General features: G+C 42.6%; 1 protein-coding gene across 1 annotated transcript in view; it reads right to left on the reverse strand.

The window, feature by feature from the left end:
* Positions 1-9786, reverse strand: part of GLDN (gliomedin) — a 67223-nt gene extending 57437 nt beyond the window's left edge. Inside the window, exon 1 of the mRNA XM_022566433.3 lies at positions 9219-9786. Coding sequence (XP_022422141.1) covers positions 9219-9581 — 363 coding nt within the window. The 5' untranslated portion in view covers positions 9582-9786. The remainder of the gene's footprint in view (positions 1-9218) is intronic.
* Between the last annotated feature and the right edge of the window lie 11469 nt (positions 9787-21255).

Here is a 21255-nt window from a genome sequence, read left to right on the forward strand (position 1 = left end):
AACTTTCTTCCTGTCTCTTGTCTCTCCCCTGTGCAGTCCTTCCTGCATTGTACAGACAGACCTGTCCTATAAAACCACATTCTTCATGATTGCCCCTTGAAAAATTCTCCCAATTGCCCATCAGATTCATTCTCAACTTTTCAAAAGTAGAAATTCAAGGCTCTCTCTCATGTAGCCATCTTAATTCCTCTCCCACAGCCCAAACTCCCCAGTGCAGGAAAGCTTCTTGCTCTTCCAAGCTTTGTACTACGTTCATTCCTGTCCCTAGACCTTGGCTCAAGTTATTACCTGCACTTGGAATGATTTTCCCTCCTTGCCTGCTCAAATCTCACCAACCCTTCATTGCCCATTACAAGTTCTGTCTCCTCCATGAAACCTGCCTTCATCACTTTAGTGAGGATTGATTTTCTCTCTTTGTCACTGCCCTGACGCTCACTGTAAAGGATTTTTCTCTAAAGGTCTTCCTGTTCACAGGGATTGATTCCAAGGTCCTCAAATGCTGCCTAAAGGGAGAAGGCCTTTTCTACCTTTGAGAGAAAGGATTCCAGACCCCAATCACACTAAGTTACTGAAAAACTGGGGAATTATTTTGCAGCTGCCAGCTCATCATTTTAGCTTGGGTACAGTTATCCACAATGCATTTCCAAGTCCTTCTCAGTTTTTACATACAGCCAATGCAGGATCTCCAAAGTTCCCAGCACTTTGATAAGCACAAGAAACTTTCTGAGTGGCAAGATGAAGGGGTTATTCTACCTATTGTGTTCAGAACAAATTGCATTTTAAGTGATCTTTAGTTGGCCTTGTTGTTTTAACTCTACCTTTCAGTAAAGAAAATTGTGTCTCAACTTTAGTCAGACTAGAAGTAAATTATATCTACTTAAAATATAGAGCTATTAAAACCCAAAGAGCTACATAAAAAAAAAGCAACTGATGGGCTGAAAAATGCTCCCTTTGTAGAAGAATTACAACCTAAAATCATCATCTTGTTTTACACAACATGACCTTTAGTCTGTAGATAAAATGCATGTAAATGAAGCTTGAATGTCAACTAGATTTGGCCAAGGATTTTTTCTGGTGCGAGGGGAGGGAGGGAAGGAGAGTTTGAATAATGTAGATTTTTTTTTAAATGTCTTTTTTTCCAGATAAGTATGTTTTATCAGATATAAAGACTATTTTGATAGTTCTCACATAGGTACCTATATCCTAGAGAACATGAGACCCCTAAGAAGTAAATTGTTCTCCTTTCTTAGAAGTTTTTTGCTCTACCTTCCACTCACATTTTGTCAATTTTCCAAATGAAAGCACCCAAAACTTTTTTCAGGACTGCCACCAACAGGAATCAGCAGGAGTTAACAACAGCTACGCCAGTCAGAAATGGGGTGAATGTGACTCTTAGTGGGTGTCAAACCTCGTCATCAGTGGCCATGAAGAAGGGGTGAGGCCCCAGGAAAGCCTGAACTGCTGAAGAAGCCTTGTTCCCATATCAAGGCTAATTCTGTTTTGTTTTCAATGACAAGATGATTTAGGTTGGTGTGATGCCGCCCTAGGCTTCAAAAGGCCAAATATGATCCCGAAGCAGCAGCTGATAAAAGCACATGTGATCAGACAACGTGGCATTCTGAAGAACGTGGAGATGAAGAGCAAGCCCAGAAACAAGATACTGAGGGCTCTGGACAAGGAGGGCTGCATGACAAAGTCATAGTGATTAATCTCAGTAACAGCAACAACGAACACTTACTGGAAATCTGACTATACCAGGCACTGTCCTTTACCTACCTTATTTCCCTTAAACCTCCTAACAGCCCTATGGGGTGCATACTATTATCTTAATCTTACAGAGGAGGAAACTGAGGGTTGGGGAAATTAAAAGACTTGCCCAAGGTCGCCCAGCTACCAAGCTGTGGGCCCGGGATGAGAATCCGTCTGACTCGTGGGTCAGACGGCTGCCACAACATACCTCAGGGAAGCATCAGGGAGAGAGAATTGGGCTGCAAACCTGACTGTGAAGAAGGGATCCCAGGTCTCTCAAGTTAAGGGCAGGAGCACAATGGCTGAAGGTGGCAGTAGCGCCATGTGGAGGTGAGCTTGGAACAGCCAAAGATGGATCCTGAGACACGGGCTTTACAGAGGATGAACAGCCCCTTGGCATTGGAAGACCCGTGATCTGAGCAGTTGTTCTGCAACTCACCCAGACAGGGCTCTCCGCCCAAGGATCTCTCAGCCTGTCATCTAGTGGGCAGTGGTACAAGATGACAGGCAGGTCTGAGGGATTCTGCTGTCTCCCCAGAGTGGAGTGGCACTTTTCCAGGGGGGGACCATGACTTTGAGTTCATTTTATCCTTGGCACAGTGGCAGTGAAGGTTGAAGGAAAAGCAGGGAAACAGCAGAAAAAGATGAGAGTGGACAATTCACCAGGCCCAAGCAGGTCCATCTTGCTCAGGCTGTAAAGGCTCAGCAGGCTTGTTCCTGTTGCCCTCACCTCTGCTGCTTTGGCTAGAAAGAAGCTAGGAACTTTTGAACAGCCACAGGACCTGAGAGCAGGTCCAAATGGTTTAATGCCTTTCATGTGGTCAACACAACTTCCCTGTCCCTACGGGTCCAGATGCTCAGTCTTGACCCATTTGTTTCTCACATAAATCCTTAGAGAATCATGACAACTGTACATCTACACTGAATGCTTTATTTTCATGTGTGCAAAATATGTGTCAATGAAGAAAGTGTCTGAAGGATGTAGCTAAGGGGCCAACTCTCTCCTGTCTTCCTCACATACCATCATGACCTGATACGTGAGTGAAGTTTATGGGTGTGTTCACAGTACCAATACCAGACACAGTCTTAGCAGAGATGTAGCTTCAAATTCTCTCTTACCCTTGATACCTGGAAATGGCTTCTAACATGCAAATTAACCCCACAGTGTCAGGTGTGACATCCCAAGTGCCCACGTGCACATGCTGCTATGAGGAAGGCCACGGAAACCCACCTCCCAGTCTCTCCATGTGGGTTATTACTTTGGCTGCCCAGTCTTTTTTTGTTCTGCTCTATTAGGCCTCTGAGCTCTCATTAGGGTCCACTTCATGTGACAGGACCTAATGGGGTATATGTTTCTCCCCTTCAACTGAAGAGAATAGATGGGGTGTGAAACAAGGCCTAGATATGGGGTTAAATGGGTGGCTAAAAGCTGTCCTAACACTGACTGCTCTTGACTTGGGAAGTCAGCTTATGGGGAGCAAAGGCTTAAGGGCTGGCTCAGCCCCACAGCCTCCCTCTAGAGTGAAACCACAGTCTCAGGGCAGCTCTGTCCTGGGCTCTGTTTCCTTGTGGGAGGTCTTAAACTCCAGGGTTAACCCTATGCTAGAAGAACCCTGATTTTACTAAATTAGCTCTCCAAAGGAACCATCCCTAGCACCCCTCCGTTCCCATGGACCACTGTCTAAATGAGAGGTTGGCAAAGTTTTCTGCAAAGGACAAGACAGAAAATATATTAGGCTTCGTGGGCCGTATGGTCTCTGGCGCAACTACTGAGTAGTTGCCACAGACAATACATAAACAAGTGGGCATGGATGTATTCCAGTAAAACTGTATTTATGGTTACTGAAACCTGAATTTCATATAATGTTCAGGTGTCGTGAAATATTATTCCTCTTTTTATTTTTTTTCCTATCCATTTATAAATTTAAAAATCATTCTTAAGTCATGGGCTGCACAAAAACAAGTAGCAGGCTTGATTTGACCTTAGGCCATAGCTTGTTAACCCCTGGTCTAAATCCTCAGCTTTTACACCCTGGAAGTGACCCAGTTCGAGTGGGAAAGGCAGGGGTTACCTTCCTTTTCTTCAAGGAAACATAGCATCCATACAAACAGAAGTTGTAACTACAGGTAATGTAATTTTTGTCCCCTGTAAACAAGATAATGCATAGATCCATATAAGTGTACCTCATAGCAGTCATCATGAAAAGTTCTGTTTGCTATAATGCATTACTGCTTAACATAGCTGGAATCTCCTCCTTGAGAATGACCTTCAGAACACATGTTTGTGAAAAGCCATAGTGACAGGAAATCTCCATCCTCCGAAGGTGGAGTTAATGTTTAGAGAAAGCCAGAAACAAACCAAAATGAAACAAACCAAACCAAACTGAATGCAAAAAACCATCTCCATTTAACCACCAATAATGATAACAATGGCCTAGATACCACTATCCTTTCAGAACCAGGCTGGGAAATCAGTGGTGGGGGTGGAGGTTGTGCTGGAACTAAATAAAGCCATTTTTGTTCAAAACTACTCATTATTATGAGGTGAGCCTGCTGCAAACTAAGCTTGGAAGTCCTAACATGGCCCCTAACAATGTGAGTGTTGTTTGCCCAACACACTGCCAGTCAATTCAAAAACATTTTGAGGGAATTTTTGTCAATACTTCAAAGCCAAGAGATTTCACATAAAAAGTCAGATTTTTTACTTTTCTTGACAAAATCAAAAGATCAGGCACACTGGGCTCTCGTTCTCATACAGCAGCCACAGCAAAAGCCTCCCCTATAGACACAGCACACGAACCTTGGGCTGGAGCAGTCCCTACCATGCCCTACGGCCCCCAGCCCAGGGGCAGCTGCCATGTAACCTTGTGCTTATGGCCTTTTCACTCACGATAAGAGTAACACAATCACATGGTTCAAAAGTCAAAATGATGCACAAAGCTATGCAGTGAAAGGCTCATTCCCACCTCATCCCCACTCTCCCTAAGTAAATACTTTTGTTAACTTCATTTATTTTTCCCCCTTCTTCCTTACACTTTTGTCACTTAAAATATATGCTGGGGATTGTTCCCATAGCAGAACACAGAGAATTTACTTATTCTTGTTTTACAGCTACCTCGTATCCCAGTGGATGTATAGGTCAGTTTATTTAACTAGTCCTGTAGTGGACACAGGTTAATAGTCTTTTCTTTTTACAAATATTCTGCAATGAATAACTATGTGCATACGTCATTTCAGAGGTGATAAACTCTGTTGTGCAGGATAAATTCCCACAAGCAAGATTACTGGGTCAGAGGGTAAATGGGTTTGTAATCCAAAGGTATTGCCAAATTGGCTTCCATATGGGTTGTAGCATTTTGCACTCCAAACAGCAATGCAAGAGCATGTCTGTTTCCCTTCAGTTTCCCCAACAGAATATGTCGACAAACTTTTGCAGTTGTCATTCTGACAGGTAAAAATTATATTTCAGAGCAGTTGTAATTTGCATTTTTGAATCAAGAGTTCTTTTCCTGTGTTTTTAAGAGAAATTTGTATTTCTTTTCCAGAGAACTATCTGTTCCATACTCCTACTGAATTCCTATTTCTGTTGCAGATTTCCCTATTAAATTCTTATCTTTTTAAATCAACTTCTAGAACTGCTATATATATTCAGAAGAGTAGCCCTGTACCTATGATATGAGCTGCAAATATTTCTTTCCAGTTTGTCATTTATCTTTTGCCTCTGTTTATGGTGTATGCGTTTGTTTTTATTGTTTGTGATGCAGTTTTGTTGTTGTGTGTGCTTTTTAAATGTGGTTAAATTTACTTATTTATTGTTTGCTTCAGGCTTTTGAGTTATAGTTTGAAAGAAAGGTATTCCCCATTCCAAAATTAAAAATGAATTTACTCATATTTTCTTCTAGCAATTTTAGAGTTTCATTTTTTAAATGTAAATCTTTGATCCATTTAAAGCTTGTTAAGGTGCACATTGTGAGAAGTAAAACTTTCTTGGGTGCTCGACCTAAGATTTCAGGGAGGATGATAAAGCTACCAGAACATCAATAAGAGTGAGACCTGAAGAATGGGTGAGAGAGAAGCTGATGAGAGGAAGAGGGAGAAGAGGGGTGGTGAGGGAGTGGAGACTAAACAGAAGCAGCATCTCCTGCAGGAGTTCCTGGCAGATGGGTTCCATTACTCACTGGTACCCAGGGCCCCTTTTATTACTTTTCTCCAAAGTACCCACTTACTTTTAAAGATTTAATGTGTTTGGCTGTACCAAACTAACTGTACTTAAGTAATAATTAGTTATGTTGCCCTTTTAACTAAGTCATTTACAGCTGCCAATCAGGTTCCGGTCAGACTGTGCTAACCAGAATGACCACGCTGAGTTGATATACTTTCAGCCAAAAGCACAGAACTTAGAAGTGTCAGTTGGCTTAAGAAGGCTCACCTTGGATAAATGAGCCATTTTGGAAGACTTTTTGAAATGCTGAAATTAGTCTGCATACAGCTTACTTCTTTGTTCCTAGATCTCTAAGGACATGGGACTTCTGATTTCACCCTCATTCAAGACCTACTGGTGCTATGTAAAAGGCCAAGGGAAAGTGTAGACTTCAACCTTCAGAAGTGGGCACATTGAACTCCATACTGTACACTAAATAGTTCTCTTAGCAGCTTTTCTACTCAAGGTGCCCTGAGAAAGTTCTTAAAAATTGTTTCCTCATGTGAATAATGCTCTGTTCTGAGAAAAACAGAGAGTAAAAATGAGAAAAATCTGCAAAGGTGAATGGTGAGAGTGTTGCTAAAATAAAGTATGTAAAGGGCTTTTCACCAATTAAGTTGGTTCCTCTGCCCAAAGTAGAGTCCTCAAGGGAGAGCTGATGAGCGTGAGATGCTTAACACAGCTGACCGTCATCAGGAAGGCATGCCAAGGTCCTTTGTGTTGGTGAGTGGGCACCACCCTTATCAATTAATTCAGAATTTCTGGGAGGTGGGGCCTAGTCATCAGTCATGTTTAAACTCCCCATATGATTTCAATGTGCAACCACTGCTCCGAAACGGTGTTATTCAAAGTGTTTTTCTCAGACCAGCAGCACTGATGTCAGCGGGAACTTGCTACAGATGCAGAAGTTCAGGGCCCAACTTAGACCTTCTGAATCAGAATCTGTATTTTAACAAGATCCCCAAAATATTCACATGCACCTTAAAGAAGCCATGGTCTAGAGGAGCTTTTCTCAAAGTGTGGCACCTAGACCACCTGTATCAAACTCATCAAGGGGTTGGGAAGATGGGGGAAATGGGGATCAGGAAGGAAGCCGATTCTGGAGATTATAATTCTACAAATCTGAGGGTGGGGCCCTGAAATCTGCATTTTTAATATGTTCCCAGGTGATCCCTAAGCCTACTGTTTGAGAACTACTCCCAAGAGGAATATGATAGTGGCTTTCTCCTGGCCTGCATAGAAAGTCCCTCAGTGACTCCAAAAGGTCAAAGCACACCCATTGCAAGTGGAAGATGAGTTGGGGATAATCTACAAGTGCTTCTCAGCCTGACAAATGTAATGTTTCTGCTGACTTGCAACAGAGCAGGTGGTGGTAGTTAAATCAGCTTTCATATTGACACAGAAATGAGTCTCTGCGTTCTCTTGGGTTAGCGACTGAACAGGATGCAATTTGGATACATAAGCCTCTACCTTAAAAGCAGGATTAAAAATATAAAATGTTGATGTTCAGATGCATCCTTCTCAGACGATTTCAAAAACCCCTCAAAATGCGTGGTGGAGAGCCAAGAAAGAGTGAATTCTCTTAAGGAGATTTCTTCATTTTACAGAGTTCTTTTTTTCGAAATTTTTGCTTGGGCCCAGATTTCTAAATGATAACGAGGGTAAAAACTGAATCCAGGAATGGAAAATGTGATCTTTCTCAAAAGATGTGTTTGAAGTGTGTAGTACTTCCATGTAGTTTTACTTTATCTTTTTTATATAAAATACTCCTTGATTGATTGATTGATTTTTGGCTGCGTTGGGTCCCTGCCGCTGCCCACGGGCCCTCTCCAGCCGCGGCGAGCCAGGGCCACTCTCAGCCGCGGTGCTCGGGCCCCTCATTGCAGGGTCCCCTGCCGCCGCAGAGCATGGGCTCCAGGCGCGCGGGCCTCAGCAGTTGTGGCTCCCAGGCTCACTAGTTATGGCTCACGCGGGGGCTCCAGAGCGCAGGCTCAGCAGCCGTGGTGCAGGGGCCCAGCCGCTATGCCGCATGTGGGATCCTGCCGGACCAGGACTCGTACTCTTCCCCCACCCTCCTCCTCCCCTCCCCCCTCCCCCCTCGCATTGGCAGGCGGACTCCCAACCACTGGGCCACCAGGGAAGTCCTCCATGTAGTTTTAAAAGCACTTCAGCTCATGTAAGATATTTTTAAACTTCTATAACAGGTTTAAGTGGATTTATCTTCAAATACCTAGGATTCCAAAATATGGCTCGCACTTGACTTGAGGTGACAGAACTGAAATCTTTGTAATTTTAAAGTGAAATAAGACCATAGTGGTTGTAACGGATAATGAAATGAAATGGGGAACTGCAATGTGATCTAAATGTATAATTGCTGAGTTGAAATCAGCAAAAGCAAAGAAAGTCAACACTAGAAAAAAGATTTCTGAGGCTTTGCTTTAAATACTTTTTTTAACAGCAGTGTTTCTTAAACCTTCTGGGGGTAGTGCAATGGAGCCCCTTTGAAAATCTAACGAAAAGCAATGGACTCTCCCTAGATGCACGTGCCTGCGAGAGCACATGCTGACATTTTCTGAAGTTCCATAGACTTTTTAGAGCCCATATGATGAACCTCAGCTTTGGCATTGCGTTTTAAGAAAATTGCTCTATGTTCATTTCCACTATTTGTAAGCACTTTAGACACAAGATTAAGTTTCTCCGTAGAAAGGTCCCGGGGTTGGTAAAATTAGGGCTGATTGTTTTCACTTAAACAGAGACTATTAGGTCGGCAGTCTTGTGCTGATGAGCCGAGGCCAGGTGAAACGCCAAACCACTAGATCATGCCAGGGAAAGACTCCCTTTATTGAAGAAGCCTGCGCTCTCGCAGAAATGCTACCTCCGTGCTCTCAGGGGGCCCCTACGAATTGCACAGGCACAGCCCGGGGCTGCTGTGGCTCCTGGCACACCAGAAGGTGAAAACTTATGTCCAAAGTTAGGAAGCAGGCTCTTAAAAACACTGCCTACTCCCCTCATTTATCTGCAGAATGAACGACGTCAGAGCTGGAAGACTTACCCCTTCACTCCCTCCCCCATTTAACAATGAAGAAACTGACCCCAGAGGGTTAAGGTGCTTGCCAAGGTGACTTCCCCAGAGGGCTCACACCCAGGACCTCTCCCCACGACACCTTGCCATCTGGCCAGGGGAGGAGAGGGCGTCTAGGGCTCTCTCCCCACACTGTACGCCGCCCACCCCGGCGGGGGCGTCAAGGGGAGCTGAGACCCCGCCTACCGGCACCATGGAGTAGGTCATCATCAACAGCATGTCGTGGCTCTGGGCGCGGATGTGCTGCGCCGGCTCCCCGCCGTGGCTGCGCTTGTTGCGCGCGGCGCTCACAGGATCTGGCGGTGGCGCGGTCGCCCGGCGAGGTGCGTGACTCAGCTCCGCCAGGAAGGCGCGCAGGGCGCTGTCCTCGCGCTGCTCCCGGCCACACTGCGCCTCCAGCGCTCGCAGCGCCGCGCTTAGCCCGCGCCACTGGCACAGCGAGAACACCGTGCCCGCAGCATTGAGCGCCGAGAGCAGGGCCACGGCGGCCAGGGCGCCGCGCAGCCCCCAGCCCGCGCCCCCGCGGCCTCGCTCCGCGCCTCCGGCCATACTCTGTGCGCCTCGGGCCAGGTCGGGCAAGGCTCTGCCACCTTTCAACCCCGCAGCCTTTATACGCTGTGGGCAAACTGTGGGCTGGTGGCAGCGCCGTGAGTCACGCCGCCCTTTGGCCTGGCTGGCGGGGCGGGTTGGGGACAGTAGTGGTGGCGCCCGAGCAGCCCGGAGGGACAGGCAGGCGGAGAGGGGGAGAGGAGCGAGTGGAGACAGTCCGCGGAGGGGGGCAGGGCTCACGCTCCTGGTGCCCGGCCAAGCAAACCAGCAAACCCGTCTCTCCTTCCTTTTCCCCCGCTGCCCTGCGCGTGGGCATTGCCGTGGCCCAGACGGGCAGAACGAGGGTCAGACTGAGGGGGAGAGCAGGAATTCTTATGGCCTGAGAAGTCGCTGGATTCCACCCCCTCCTCCCCCCACACTGCCCTCTCTGGAGAAAAGGATCAGCATGCCCAGATGCCAAGGCATGTGCCCACTGTCCCTGGGAGGTCTGCTGCTGGGCTGGGTCCCAGGCTGCCTATCATTCCTCCCCAGGGTCATAAGGCCTCATGTGGCCACTGAAGACCCCACTTGATCTTTCCTAGGAAGGGAATGGCTAGAGACAGGGAAACAGCTGGCATTGGAGGGTTAAAAAAGCCACCCATCCAGAAAAGCCCAGCCCTGCATGACAAGCAGGAATCATCTGTGAAGGGAGATTATTCAGGGTGTGACAGGCCAAGAACTCTCCCATGAGACCCATATCTGGGAGGTAGCAAGGTGATGAGAAAAAAACCTCCAGAGTAGAAATCAGGAGAACTGGTTCTAACCCTATCATGCTGCTAGCCAGCGGGGGGCCTTTGACATGTCCCAAGACCACTCTGGACTGATTTTGAGGTGCTTTCTGGCTGAAGGGTTGGGACTCTGGGTCCCTGCTGGACCTTACCTTACTTAGCCTGTCTTACTTGAGGGGGCAGTTGCCTCATACCTCCTGGCTACCCCTTCACAGCCCCCATTTCCTGTTAGCTCATTTGCTTGCTGTGCCTCAAGGGCCACTGTCCCCCACTCCCCCAAGTGACTGAGGTCACTTCTCAGTCTCCTCCAAGGACCTCTTCATCCCTATTTTTCTCAGCTTTCTCTAGAATGGCTCTGCCTCCCTGGGGCCCCAGGGCCTGCAGGAGGCCCTGGTGGTGTGGGAAGCCACAACTAGAAGACAAGATTGCGGTTTCCACAGCCCATTATCTCAGAGAAGGAGGTGGCTTCCTGCCACTGAGCCAGCTGGAGCTTCAAGGTTCTGTGTCAAGGTCTGGACTCCTGAGTTCTAATTGGGACATTGACCAACTTGCATATTCTTAAAAGAACATCCAGGATGAGGAATCAGGAAAGCATGAAGGCCTAAGTGGTTCATGAAGGACCTCAACTATGGGGACATGATGTCTGGGAGGGGATGGGGGTGATACAGAAAATGTTGTCCAGTTCCTCCCAACTCCAACATATTATGACCTATTGGAAGAACTGCCATGTGCCCTCATCTCTTTTCATCTAGGCATAGGATGCCAACTGTCAGGCTTAGGACCAATGGGGAGAAGCCATGGAGAGACAGAGTTGGAGGTCGGTCGGCCCCAGTAAGATTTTCATTATGTCACTAAAAACTTACTGAGCGCCTACTGTGTGCTGGGCACAGTAATGGGTGTTGGAGGTACAGAAATGAACAAGACAAGCAGCTTTTTCAGTGTAAGCAGTCGGAGTCCCATGGAGCCTCCTGAGCTTCTCTTTAGCCTAACATTCATACAGTTTCTATTGCCAGACCATCTGTCACCAATGCCCATCATTAATAACAGAGTATACAGCTCCGGAGGTTAGGGGTCACATCCTGTTTAACCCTGTCTCCCCCCAACAACCAGCACAGTCCCTCACTTAAATGGCCATTCAATAATTACCTGTTAAATGAGCAAATTAACAAACGAATGAAAGGCTGTATGGTGAGGGCAAGGCTATGTTAAATGATGTGTGTGTAGTGGTGGTAGGGCTTAAGAATGAAACCCTGCTTATGCCACAGAACAGGCCCCACCTTCCTTGGAAGACTGCCTGTCTAATGGTCAGGAGAGTGAAAGTAGCCTGACACACACATCCCCACCCTTTCTGGTTCAGAGCCCACAGGCAGTAGAAGATGTTCAATGGACTTTAGTGTGGTTGGCTATGGGCTGTCTGAACTTGCTGATATCCATATACTGTGCCTGTGCTGTTGACCAACTTCTTAGTTCTTCCAGATCTTAGTTCTTTAGTTGGGTTATAGTATGCTTAAGGAAGGGACCTCTCTTCACTGTGTCCATCACAGCATGGACTTGTGCAAAGTAGTAATATTTGATGAATTGATTGTCAATGCTTTTTTAGGAACAGAACTTTGAGTGGGTGGTAAACTTGGCCTTTTGTCTGAATACAGTGACTTTGAGATTGGTTATGTGGGGCGCTTCAATCTGTGGCTTCCTAAGCCTCCTGAGACTTTTTGAGAGGCTGATATGTCTATGTAGGCTGCCCTTTCTAGTATTCTCTGGATGAGCTGGTACATTCTACTTATTATTTAAAAATAAAGTTAGCTATTAATCTGGCCTGTTTTGTTGATATAGGGGGTTCAAGATACAGCGAGGACATGGGGAGATATCTGAGTTTCCTTTTCTGGAGACCAAAGAAGCCAAGAACATCATGTGCTATCTTTACGGTGAGAAGTAGTTTTTCCATTAAAAGGCAGATGCTTCGTTTCCAAAGGTTAAATAGAATGGTCCTTAGAAAATGATTCCAGCTGGTTAACTTTAGGGCCCTGGAGAATAAAATCCAATTCAAGAATATGCTCCAACTTTAATTCCATGGCATTTTCTCCTGATTGTGAAGTGAATAATTTTCATTTACTTTAAGGCCTGGCACTTGGGTATTTTGGTCCAAAGGTTGGCAGCTATGTTGTGACTTCTGATGGTGCTTTGCTGCCTCCCCAGCCCCACCCTTCTTCTTTGCCACCGGTTAGGGAGAAAGTCTCTCTAATAATTGCCAGCATGTGCGTCTATCTTCCACCCAACACCTCTGGTTTTAACTCCCCATTTCTACATTTTAACCCCAAGAAACTTCAAGCCACCCAACCAAAGTTAGAAATTCTCTCATTTTCCTTGTTTGTTCACTCGTTCATTCATTTAACGATTCATTTATCCACTTATTCAACAAATCGAGTGGTTACTATCTGCCAGGAACTGTGCCAGGAACTAGGAATAAGATAGAGAGCAAACCCAGACACCATTCCTGCCTTCCTGAAGCCTACAGTCTAAGAGGGGAGACAGATTAACCAAGTACTCACAGATGTGAGGGTATAATTCTAAATGAGATGATGAGATGGATGCCCTGAAATAAAGGAGTGTGATTCTGTGAGATTATATCACCGAGGTACCTGTCCTAGACGTGGAGTGTGGTGCCAGGGAAGGCTTCCCAGAGGAACTGATGGTGCTTGAGTTGGAAACTAAAGGTGAGTCGTCATTAACTAGGTGACAGTTTGGGTGGGAGAGTTGCAGGCAGAGGGGAGAGCATGTGTGAGGCCCTACAGCAGGAGGTACCATGGCTTATTTGAGGAACCATTAAGAAGGCCAATGTGGCTGCAGCATGGAGAGCACTGGAAGCAAGGAGGGGAGGGAGTGAAATGAGGCTGGAGACAGAGTTAGGGGCCAGTCTCTGTGGGTAGGACTTTGTAGGGCTGGGGTCTTTACTGTTAGAGGAGTGGGAAGCCAGTGAGGGGTTTTAAGTGTATGTGTGTGTGTGGGGGGTTGGTTTGGTGGATGACAGATGGCAGTGTTTCGTTTTCAAAGATTACCTTTTCTTGCAGGGTTTGCAGTGGCTCCTGTCACTACAGAAACTATGTATGATCTCTGACCCGCACCAGGCTAAATCTCAGCCTTTAAACCCACTTTTCCAAATGAAATAAGAAAACATTGAGTTCTAGAAAGTGCCACTTTCTCTTTCACTCTACATTTAAAGGTAGTTGAAAAATATAACTGCAACTAACATTTAGATGATTTGGCTCATCTTGATACTAGCTGGGGTTTTTATACAATACCCAGCAGATATCTGCATTTTCTGAGAAGTCAGCCTTTGGTGCTTCAGGCTGAGACCACCAAATCAGGTTATGCCTAGGGTTAGGAATAAGGCTAGATGATATTGCTTCCCTTATGAGATTTTGGTCTAAGTTGATCAGGTAACAGATTTCCACCTATCATAGTTATAGTTTCTTAGGTCTTCGAGCAGCCCAATTATTGTTGGACATGGAGCTATCCAAGGTTGTACAGTAGTGATATCTCAAATTTCCCCTCTACCCTTTCTGTGCTTTGTTTCCTTTGTTTGCAGTAAACATACCCCCCCATCCCATCCTGCCCTTTTAGCACATGGTAGCCAATTGTCACAGACTGGGTTCCCTGGAGCAGATACTGAGATGCAATTTGGGGTGCAAGATATATATTAGGGATCAGCACCTATGAAGGAAAGAAAGAGGAAGCAGGATTGGGCAGAAGGAGAAGTCCAACTCAGTGCAGTTCTGCCAAGCCTTGGCCAGCCCACTGGGAAGCTCTGGATTGAGCATTGCCCATCAGTGTCCTGTGTCAGGCCAGAATGACTGGGCTTCCTCCCTCTTCTCTCTGGGTCACAGGGCAGATGTGGGCTGCCCTGGGGAGGGTGTGGCCTTGGGCCAGGCGGCTCTTGAAGCTGAGGCACACCTTGACCTCACTCCCTGCAGCAAGTCCTTCCTTGAAGGGGGACATGGGCACATCTCCATGTCCACATTTCCACCTGATTAGTGACAGACAGGTCCCCAAATTCCAACATTAGTAGACTCTTAATTGTAACCTTGTCAGACTGTTGAGAAAAGTCTTCTTTTTCATCTGGAGTTATGGCCTTTCAGTAAATAAAAAAAGTGTTTTCAGAGGCTGAAGGAAAAATATGAAGAGGAGCTCCAAGACTGGCTTTGAAATGGCTAAATCCGTGGAAGTAAGATAATACTGCAAAGCCCCACTTAAGAAACTTGAACCGCTGTTTTTGCAAGGACAAAACAAAGCTTTATATGTGTAGAGCAGTTCAGTTTTCAAAGTACTTTCTCATGTCATTTGAACCCCATAATAAGCCTGTGAAGTGAGCAGGGTAAGTCTTACAACCATTTCACAGATGGAAAAGCAAGGCTCAGGTGGGGTAAGTGCCTTGCTTAAGATCATCCTGTTGTAACCTCACCAGCATTTATCCATGCCCTCTTCATTGAAAGTGGGAACCTTCTTGGCCCAAATTTTGGCCAGTTAGGAATGCTCAAGATCACGGGCAGAAAGTAGGGGAAAATAGGGCAGGGAAAGGATTCAATTTGATGAAATGGAAAAGGGCTTAGAGTGGCACTTGGCTCCAAGGCTTAAAAACAAAGGCGGCGTAAGCACTGAATGCTAGAATGTGTGAGCTTCACAAGGGAGAGGAAACCAGTCCCCAGTCTAACATGTTATGGAGGGTTCACAGAGAGCAATGATGTCAGAATATGATTTCCTGGAGACTAGGTAGTGGAACCATCATCTCTGCATCTCAGAGATGAATAGTGAACCTGAAAGAAAGGTTAACTAGGAGTCTGAGAGCCCAGGACCTTTTCTTCCTGGGATCAGAAGCCAGAGTGACAAGCAAGATTATATATGCCTCATCTCTCCAGATGCTAAGTGGGAGGGACCAAAAGGGATTCCTGCCAATATCAAGACTGGAGAAGATGGCACTACATCTACAGAGTCAGGGGACTGAAGCCATTGGAGGACTGTCCCCAGCCAGGGGGAGTGCAGATCAGACTACAAACCCTGACTGCGATGACTTCTTTTTCTTTTTTTTCTAAGAGATGTGCACAGCTGTGATACTGGGCTTTATCTCTCCTATCCTTCTCTCTCTCTCTCATTCTTTTTTTCACGATCTTACAAAACAACTAGGAATGAATTATTCTTGTGTGTCATTTTACCTTCTTTCTTTTTAAAACATGTTATCGTGGTAAAAACACTTAACATGAGCTCTACCTGCTTTACAAAGTTTTAAGTATATGATACAGTATTGCTGACTATAGGTACAATGTTGTACAGCAGATCTCTAGGATGTATTCATCTTGCTTAAGTAAAATATTACATCCTTTGATTAGTAACTCTCTATTTCATCTTCCCCGGCTCATCCCCAGTCTCTGGCAACCACCATTCCACTCTTTGATTCTATGAACTTGACTATTTTAGATACCTCACATAAATGAAATCATGTAGTATTTGTCTTTCATGATGACTTTTTTCATAATGCCTTTTTAGCATAATGTCCTCAAGGCTCATCCATGTTGTCTCATATTGCAGAATTTCTTTCTTTTTTAAAGGCTGTATAATGTTCCATTGTATGTATATACCACATTTTCTTTATCCATTCATCTGTTGATGGACATTTAGGTTGTTTCCACATCTTGGCTATTGTGAATAATGCTACAATGAACACAGAAGTGCAGAAATCTCCTTGAGATCCTGATTTCAATTCTTTTGGGTGAATACTCAAGAGTGGGATTGCTGGATCATGTGATAGTCCTATTTTTAACTTTTTGAGGAAACTTCATACTGTACCATAGCAGCTGTACCATTTTACAATCCTACCAACAGTGTACAAAGGTTTCAGTTTCTCTACATTCTCACCAACACTGTTGACTTTTGGTTTTTTGATGATAGCCAGTGTGAAATGATATCTCATTATGGTTTAGATTTGCATTTTCATGATGATTAGTGATGCTGAGCAGTTTTTCATGTACCTGTTGGCCATGTGTTTGTATTATTTGGAGAAATGTCTATTTAAGTAGTTAGCCCATTTCTTTAATCAGGTTATTAGTTTTTGTGCTATGGAGTTGTAGGAGTTCCTTATATAGTTTGGAGATTAACCCCTTATCAGACATATGGTTTGCAAATATTTTTTCCCATTCCATATGTTGCCTTTTTACTCTGTTGATTGTTTCTTTTGCTGTGCAGAAGCTTTTTAGTTGGATGTAGTCTCACTTGTCTATTTTGCTTCTGCTGCCTGTGCTTTTTGTGTTAGATCCATGAAATCATTACCAAGACCAATGTCATGAAGGATTTCCACTATGTTTTCTTCTAGAAGTTACAGAGTTTCAGGTCTTACATTTAAGTCTTTAATCCATTTTGAGTTGGTTTTTGTGTATGATATAAGGGTCCAATTTCATTCTTTTTTATATATATATCCAGTTTTCGCAACACCATTTGTTGAAGAGACTATCATTTTCCCTTTGTGTATTTCTCAGCACACTTGTCAAAGATCAATTGATTGTATATGCATGAATTTATTTCAGGGATCTCTATTCTGGTTCATTGTCTATACTTCTGTCTTCATGCCAGTACCATACTGTTTTGACTACTATAGTTTTGTAATATATGTTGAAATCAGGAAGTGTGATGCCTCCAGCTTTGTGCTTCTTTCTCAAGATTGATTTGGCTATTCATGGTCTTTTGTGGGTCCATATGAATTTTAGAATTGTTTATCCTATTTCTGTAAAAAACTGCCATTGGGATTTTGATAGGGATTGAATCTGTAGATAACTTTGGGTACTATGGACATTTTAACAACATTAAGTCTTCTAATCCGTGATCACAAACTGTCTTTCCATTTGTGTATACTTTCTTTGATTTCTTTCACCAGTTTTGTAGTTTTCAGTATGTAAGTCTTTTACTTCCTTAGTTAAATTTATTCCTAAGTATTTTATTATTTTGTGCTATTGTAAAGGGACTGTTCTCTTAATTTCCTTTTCAGATAGTTTGCTCTTTGTGTATAGAAACACAACTGATTTTTGTATCTTTACTGAATTTGTTTATTCTAATGGTTTCTAATGGAATCTTTAGGGTTTTCTATTTATAAAATTGTGTTTTCTGCAAACAAGGGCAACTTTATTTCTTTCCTTCCAGTTTGGATGTCTTTTGTTTCTTTTCTTACCTGTTTGCTCTGGTAGGACTTCCAGTACTATGTTGACTAAAAGTGGTGAATGTAGGCATACTTACCTTGTTTCTGATCTTAGAGGAAAAGCTTTAGTTCTTCACTATTGAGTATGATGTTAGCTGTGGGCTTCTCATATATGACCTTTATTATATGGAGGTACTTTTATGCTGTTCTTAGTTTGTTGAGGGGTTATTATCATGAAAGAATGTTGAATCTGTCAAATATTATTCTGTATCTATTGCAACAATCATGAGATTTTTTTCCTTTATTCTGTTATGTGGTGGCACACATTAATTAATTTCCATCTGTTGAAAGATTTTAGCAACCCAGAGATAAATTCCATTTGGTTATGGTGTATGATTCTTTTAATGTGCTGTTGGATTCAATTTGCTAGTATTTTGTTGAGGATTTTTACATCTATATTTATCATGGATGTTAACCTGCAGGGTTTTTTTTGTTTGTTTGTTTGTTTTGCGGTGTCTTTATCTGCCTTTGTTATCAGGGTAATGTTGGCCTCATAAAATGAGTGTGGAAATGCTCCCTCCTTTTAAATCTTTTGGAAGACTTTGAGAAGGACTGGCATTAATACTACTTTAAATGTTTGGTAGAATTCACCAGTGAAGCCATCTGGTCCTAGGCTTTACTTTTTTGGGAGGTTTTTGATTACTCATTCAATCGCTATATGAGTTACAGGTCTATTCATATTTTCTATGTCTTCATGATTCAGTCTTGATTCTTGTATTCATGATTCAGTCTCATGAAACATACATGAGTGTATGTTTCTAGAAACTTACCAATTTCTTCTAGGTCATCCAATTTGTTGGTGTATGATTATTCATAGTAGTCTCTTTTGATCCTTTTATTTCTGTGGCATGGGTGGTAATGTCTCCTCTTTCATTGCTGATTTTATTTATTTGGGTCTTCTCTCTTTTGTTCTTAGTCTACCTTAGGGTTTATCATTTTCGTTTATCTTTTCAAAGAACCAGTTCTTAGTTTTGTTGTTTTTTCCTGTTGATTTTCTTTTTAGTACTCTATTTAGTTCTGCTCTAATCTTTATTTCCATTCTTTGACTAACTCTGGCCTTAGTTTGTTCTTTGTTTTTCTTGAGGTGTAAAGTTAGGTTTTTATTTGATATCTTCCTTCATTTATAGTGTAGGCATTTATCTCAATAAAATTTCCTCTTAGTATTTTTTTTGCTACATCCCGTATGTTTCAGTATGTTGTATTTTGTTTCTGTTTGTCTTGAGGTAGTTTTCTAATTTTCTTTTTGATCTCTTCTTTGAGCTAATTGTTGTTTAAGAGTGTGTTGTTTAATTTCCAGACATTTGTGAATTTTCCAGTTTTCCTTCTGGTATTGATTTCTAGTTTAATTCCATTGTGGTCAGAAAAGATAATAATCTTAAATTTGTTAAGACTTGTTTTGTGACCTAACATGTGATCTACCCTGGAGAAAGTTCAATGCGTACTTGAGAAGAATGTGTGTTCTGCTGTTGGGCAGAATGTTCTGTGTATATCTGTTAGGGTCATTTGGTCTATAGTGTTGTTCAAGTCCCATGTTTTCTTATCAATCTTCTGTCTGAATGTTCTATCCATTATTGAAAGTGAGGTACTGAAATATTCTACCATTTTTCTATTGCTTTCTATTTGCTCCTTCAGTTCTGTTGATGTTTACTTATATGTTGAAGTGCTCTGATGTTGGGTGCATATATATGTATATATATTGTTATATCTTCCTGGTAGATTGACACTTTTATCTTATATACTTACTTGTCTCTTGTAACAATTTTTGCCTTAAAGTTTATTTTGTCTGATAGAAGCTTAGCCACTGTTATTCTCTTTTGGTTACCATTTGTATGGAATATCTTTTTCAATCTCTTCATTTTCAGCTACATATGCCCTTAATCTAAACTGAGTTTCTTGTAGACAGCATGTAGTTGGGTCTTGTTTTCTTATCCATCTAGTCACTCTTTGTCTTTTGATTGAGGAGTTTAATCCATTTACATTTAAAGTAATTATTTATAGGGAAGGATTTCCTATGACCATTATGTTAATTGTTTTCTGTTAATCTTGTAATTCTTTTGCCTGTCTTTTTCCTCTCTTACTTTGTATTTTGTTAATTTTTATTTTTGTATTGATAGACTTTGATTCCTTTTTCTTTTGTGTAACTTTAGGTATTTTTGTGTCTATGGTTACTTTGAGGCTTACATAAAATATCTCATAGTTATAACAATCTATTTTAAGCTGATAACTTAAATTCAATCACATACAAAGACTCCACCCTTTAATTTCTCCTGACCCTCCTTATGTTACTGTTGTCACAATTTACATGTATTCAGGTTCTATCTCTTTTAACATATTTTTTAGTTATAGTTATTTTTAGTACTTTTGTTTTGTAACTTATATACGAGAATTAAAAATGATTTACCCACCACCATTACAGTAATACAGAACTCTGCATTTGTGTATATATTTACCTTTACCAAGATTTTCATGCTTTCTTATACTATTGTGTTGTTTTTAGTACACTTTTATTTCAATTTGAAGAACTTCCCTTTAGCATTTATTATTAGGAGGTCTGGTGGTGATGAACTCCCTCAGCTTTTGTTTGTCTGGAAATTCTTTCTTTCTTTCTTTCTTTATTTGCTGCACCATACGGCATGCAGGATCTTAGTTCCCCGACCAGGGATCGAACCCACACCCCCCTGCAGCAGAAGCGTGGAGTCTTAACCACTGAACGGCCAGGGAAGTCCCTTATCTTCATTTCTGAAGGACAGTTTTTGCCAGGTGTAGTATTTTTGGTGGCAGTTTTTTCCTTTGAGCACTATGAATATATCATACCATTCCCTTTTGGCCTGCAAGGTTTCTGCTGAGAAATCACTGATTGTTTTATGGTGGCTCACTTGTATGTGACAAGTTGCTTTTCTCTTGCTGCTTTTAAAATTCTTTGTCTTTGACTTTTGACAATTTGATTATAATGTGCCTAATGTGGGGTTTTTTTTTTGGTTCACCTTATTTAATGTTTTTTGGGTTTCTTGGATCTGGATGTCTATTTCCTTCCCCATATTTGGGAAGTATTCAGCCATTATTTCTTTGAATAAACTTTCTAGTCCATTCTCTCTTTGATCCTTCTGGGATTCTCACAATGCATCTATTGGTCTATTTAATAATGTCCCATAAGTCCCTAAAGCTTTCTACACTCTTTTTCATTCTTTTTTTCTTTTTGCTCTTCTGACTGAATTATTTTCAATGACTTGTCTTTGAGTTCACTGATCCTTTTTTCTATTTAATCTAGTGAGTTGCTGAGCTCCTCTAGTAAATTTTTCAGTTCAGTTATTGTGTTCTTCAGCTCCATGATTCCTGTTTGGTCCTTTTCTTAACATTTTCTATCTCTTAGTTAAAATTATAATTTTGTTCATGCATTGTTCTCTTGACCCCAGTGAGTATCTTTATGACAGTTATTTTAAATTCTCTGTCAAATAGATCATATAATTCCATTTCATTAGGGTAGTTCTCTGGAGATTTATGTTGTTACATTGTTTGGCACACCTTTTCCTCGGCTTTCTGTGTTAGTGTCTGTGCACTAGACAAAGCAGACTGGCCTTGTACAGGAGGAGACTCCCACCAATCAGCCTGGCCAGCAATTCTGAGGGCCTCTCAGTCTTTCATGCTAACCTAGTCCATTTCTTTTGTTCTT

Source organism: Delphinapterus leucas, chromosome 2, assembly GCF_059928025.1.
Source record: "Delphinapterus leucas isolate spDelLeu-1000000601 "Yukka" chromosome 2, BTC_Dleu_Yukka2, whole genome shotgun sequence".
Lineage (NCBI taxonomy): Eukaryota > Metazoa > Chordata > Mammalia > Artiodactyla > Monodontidae > Delphinapterus > Delphinapterus leucas.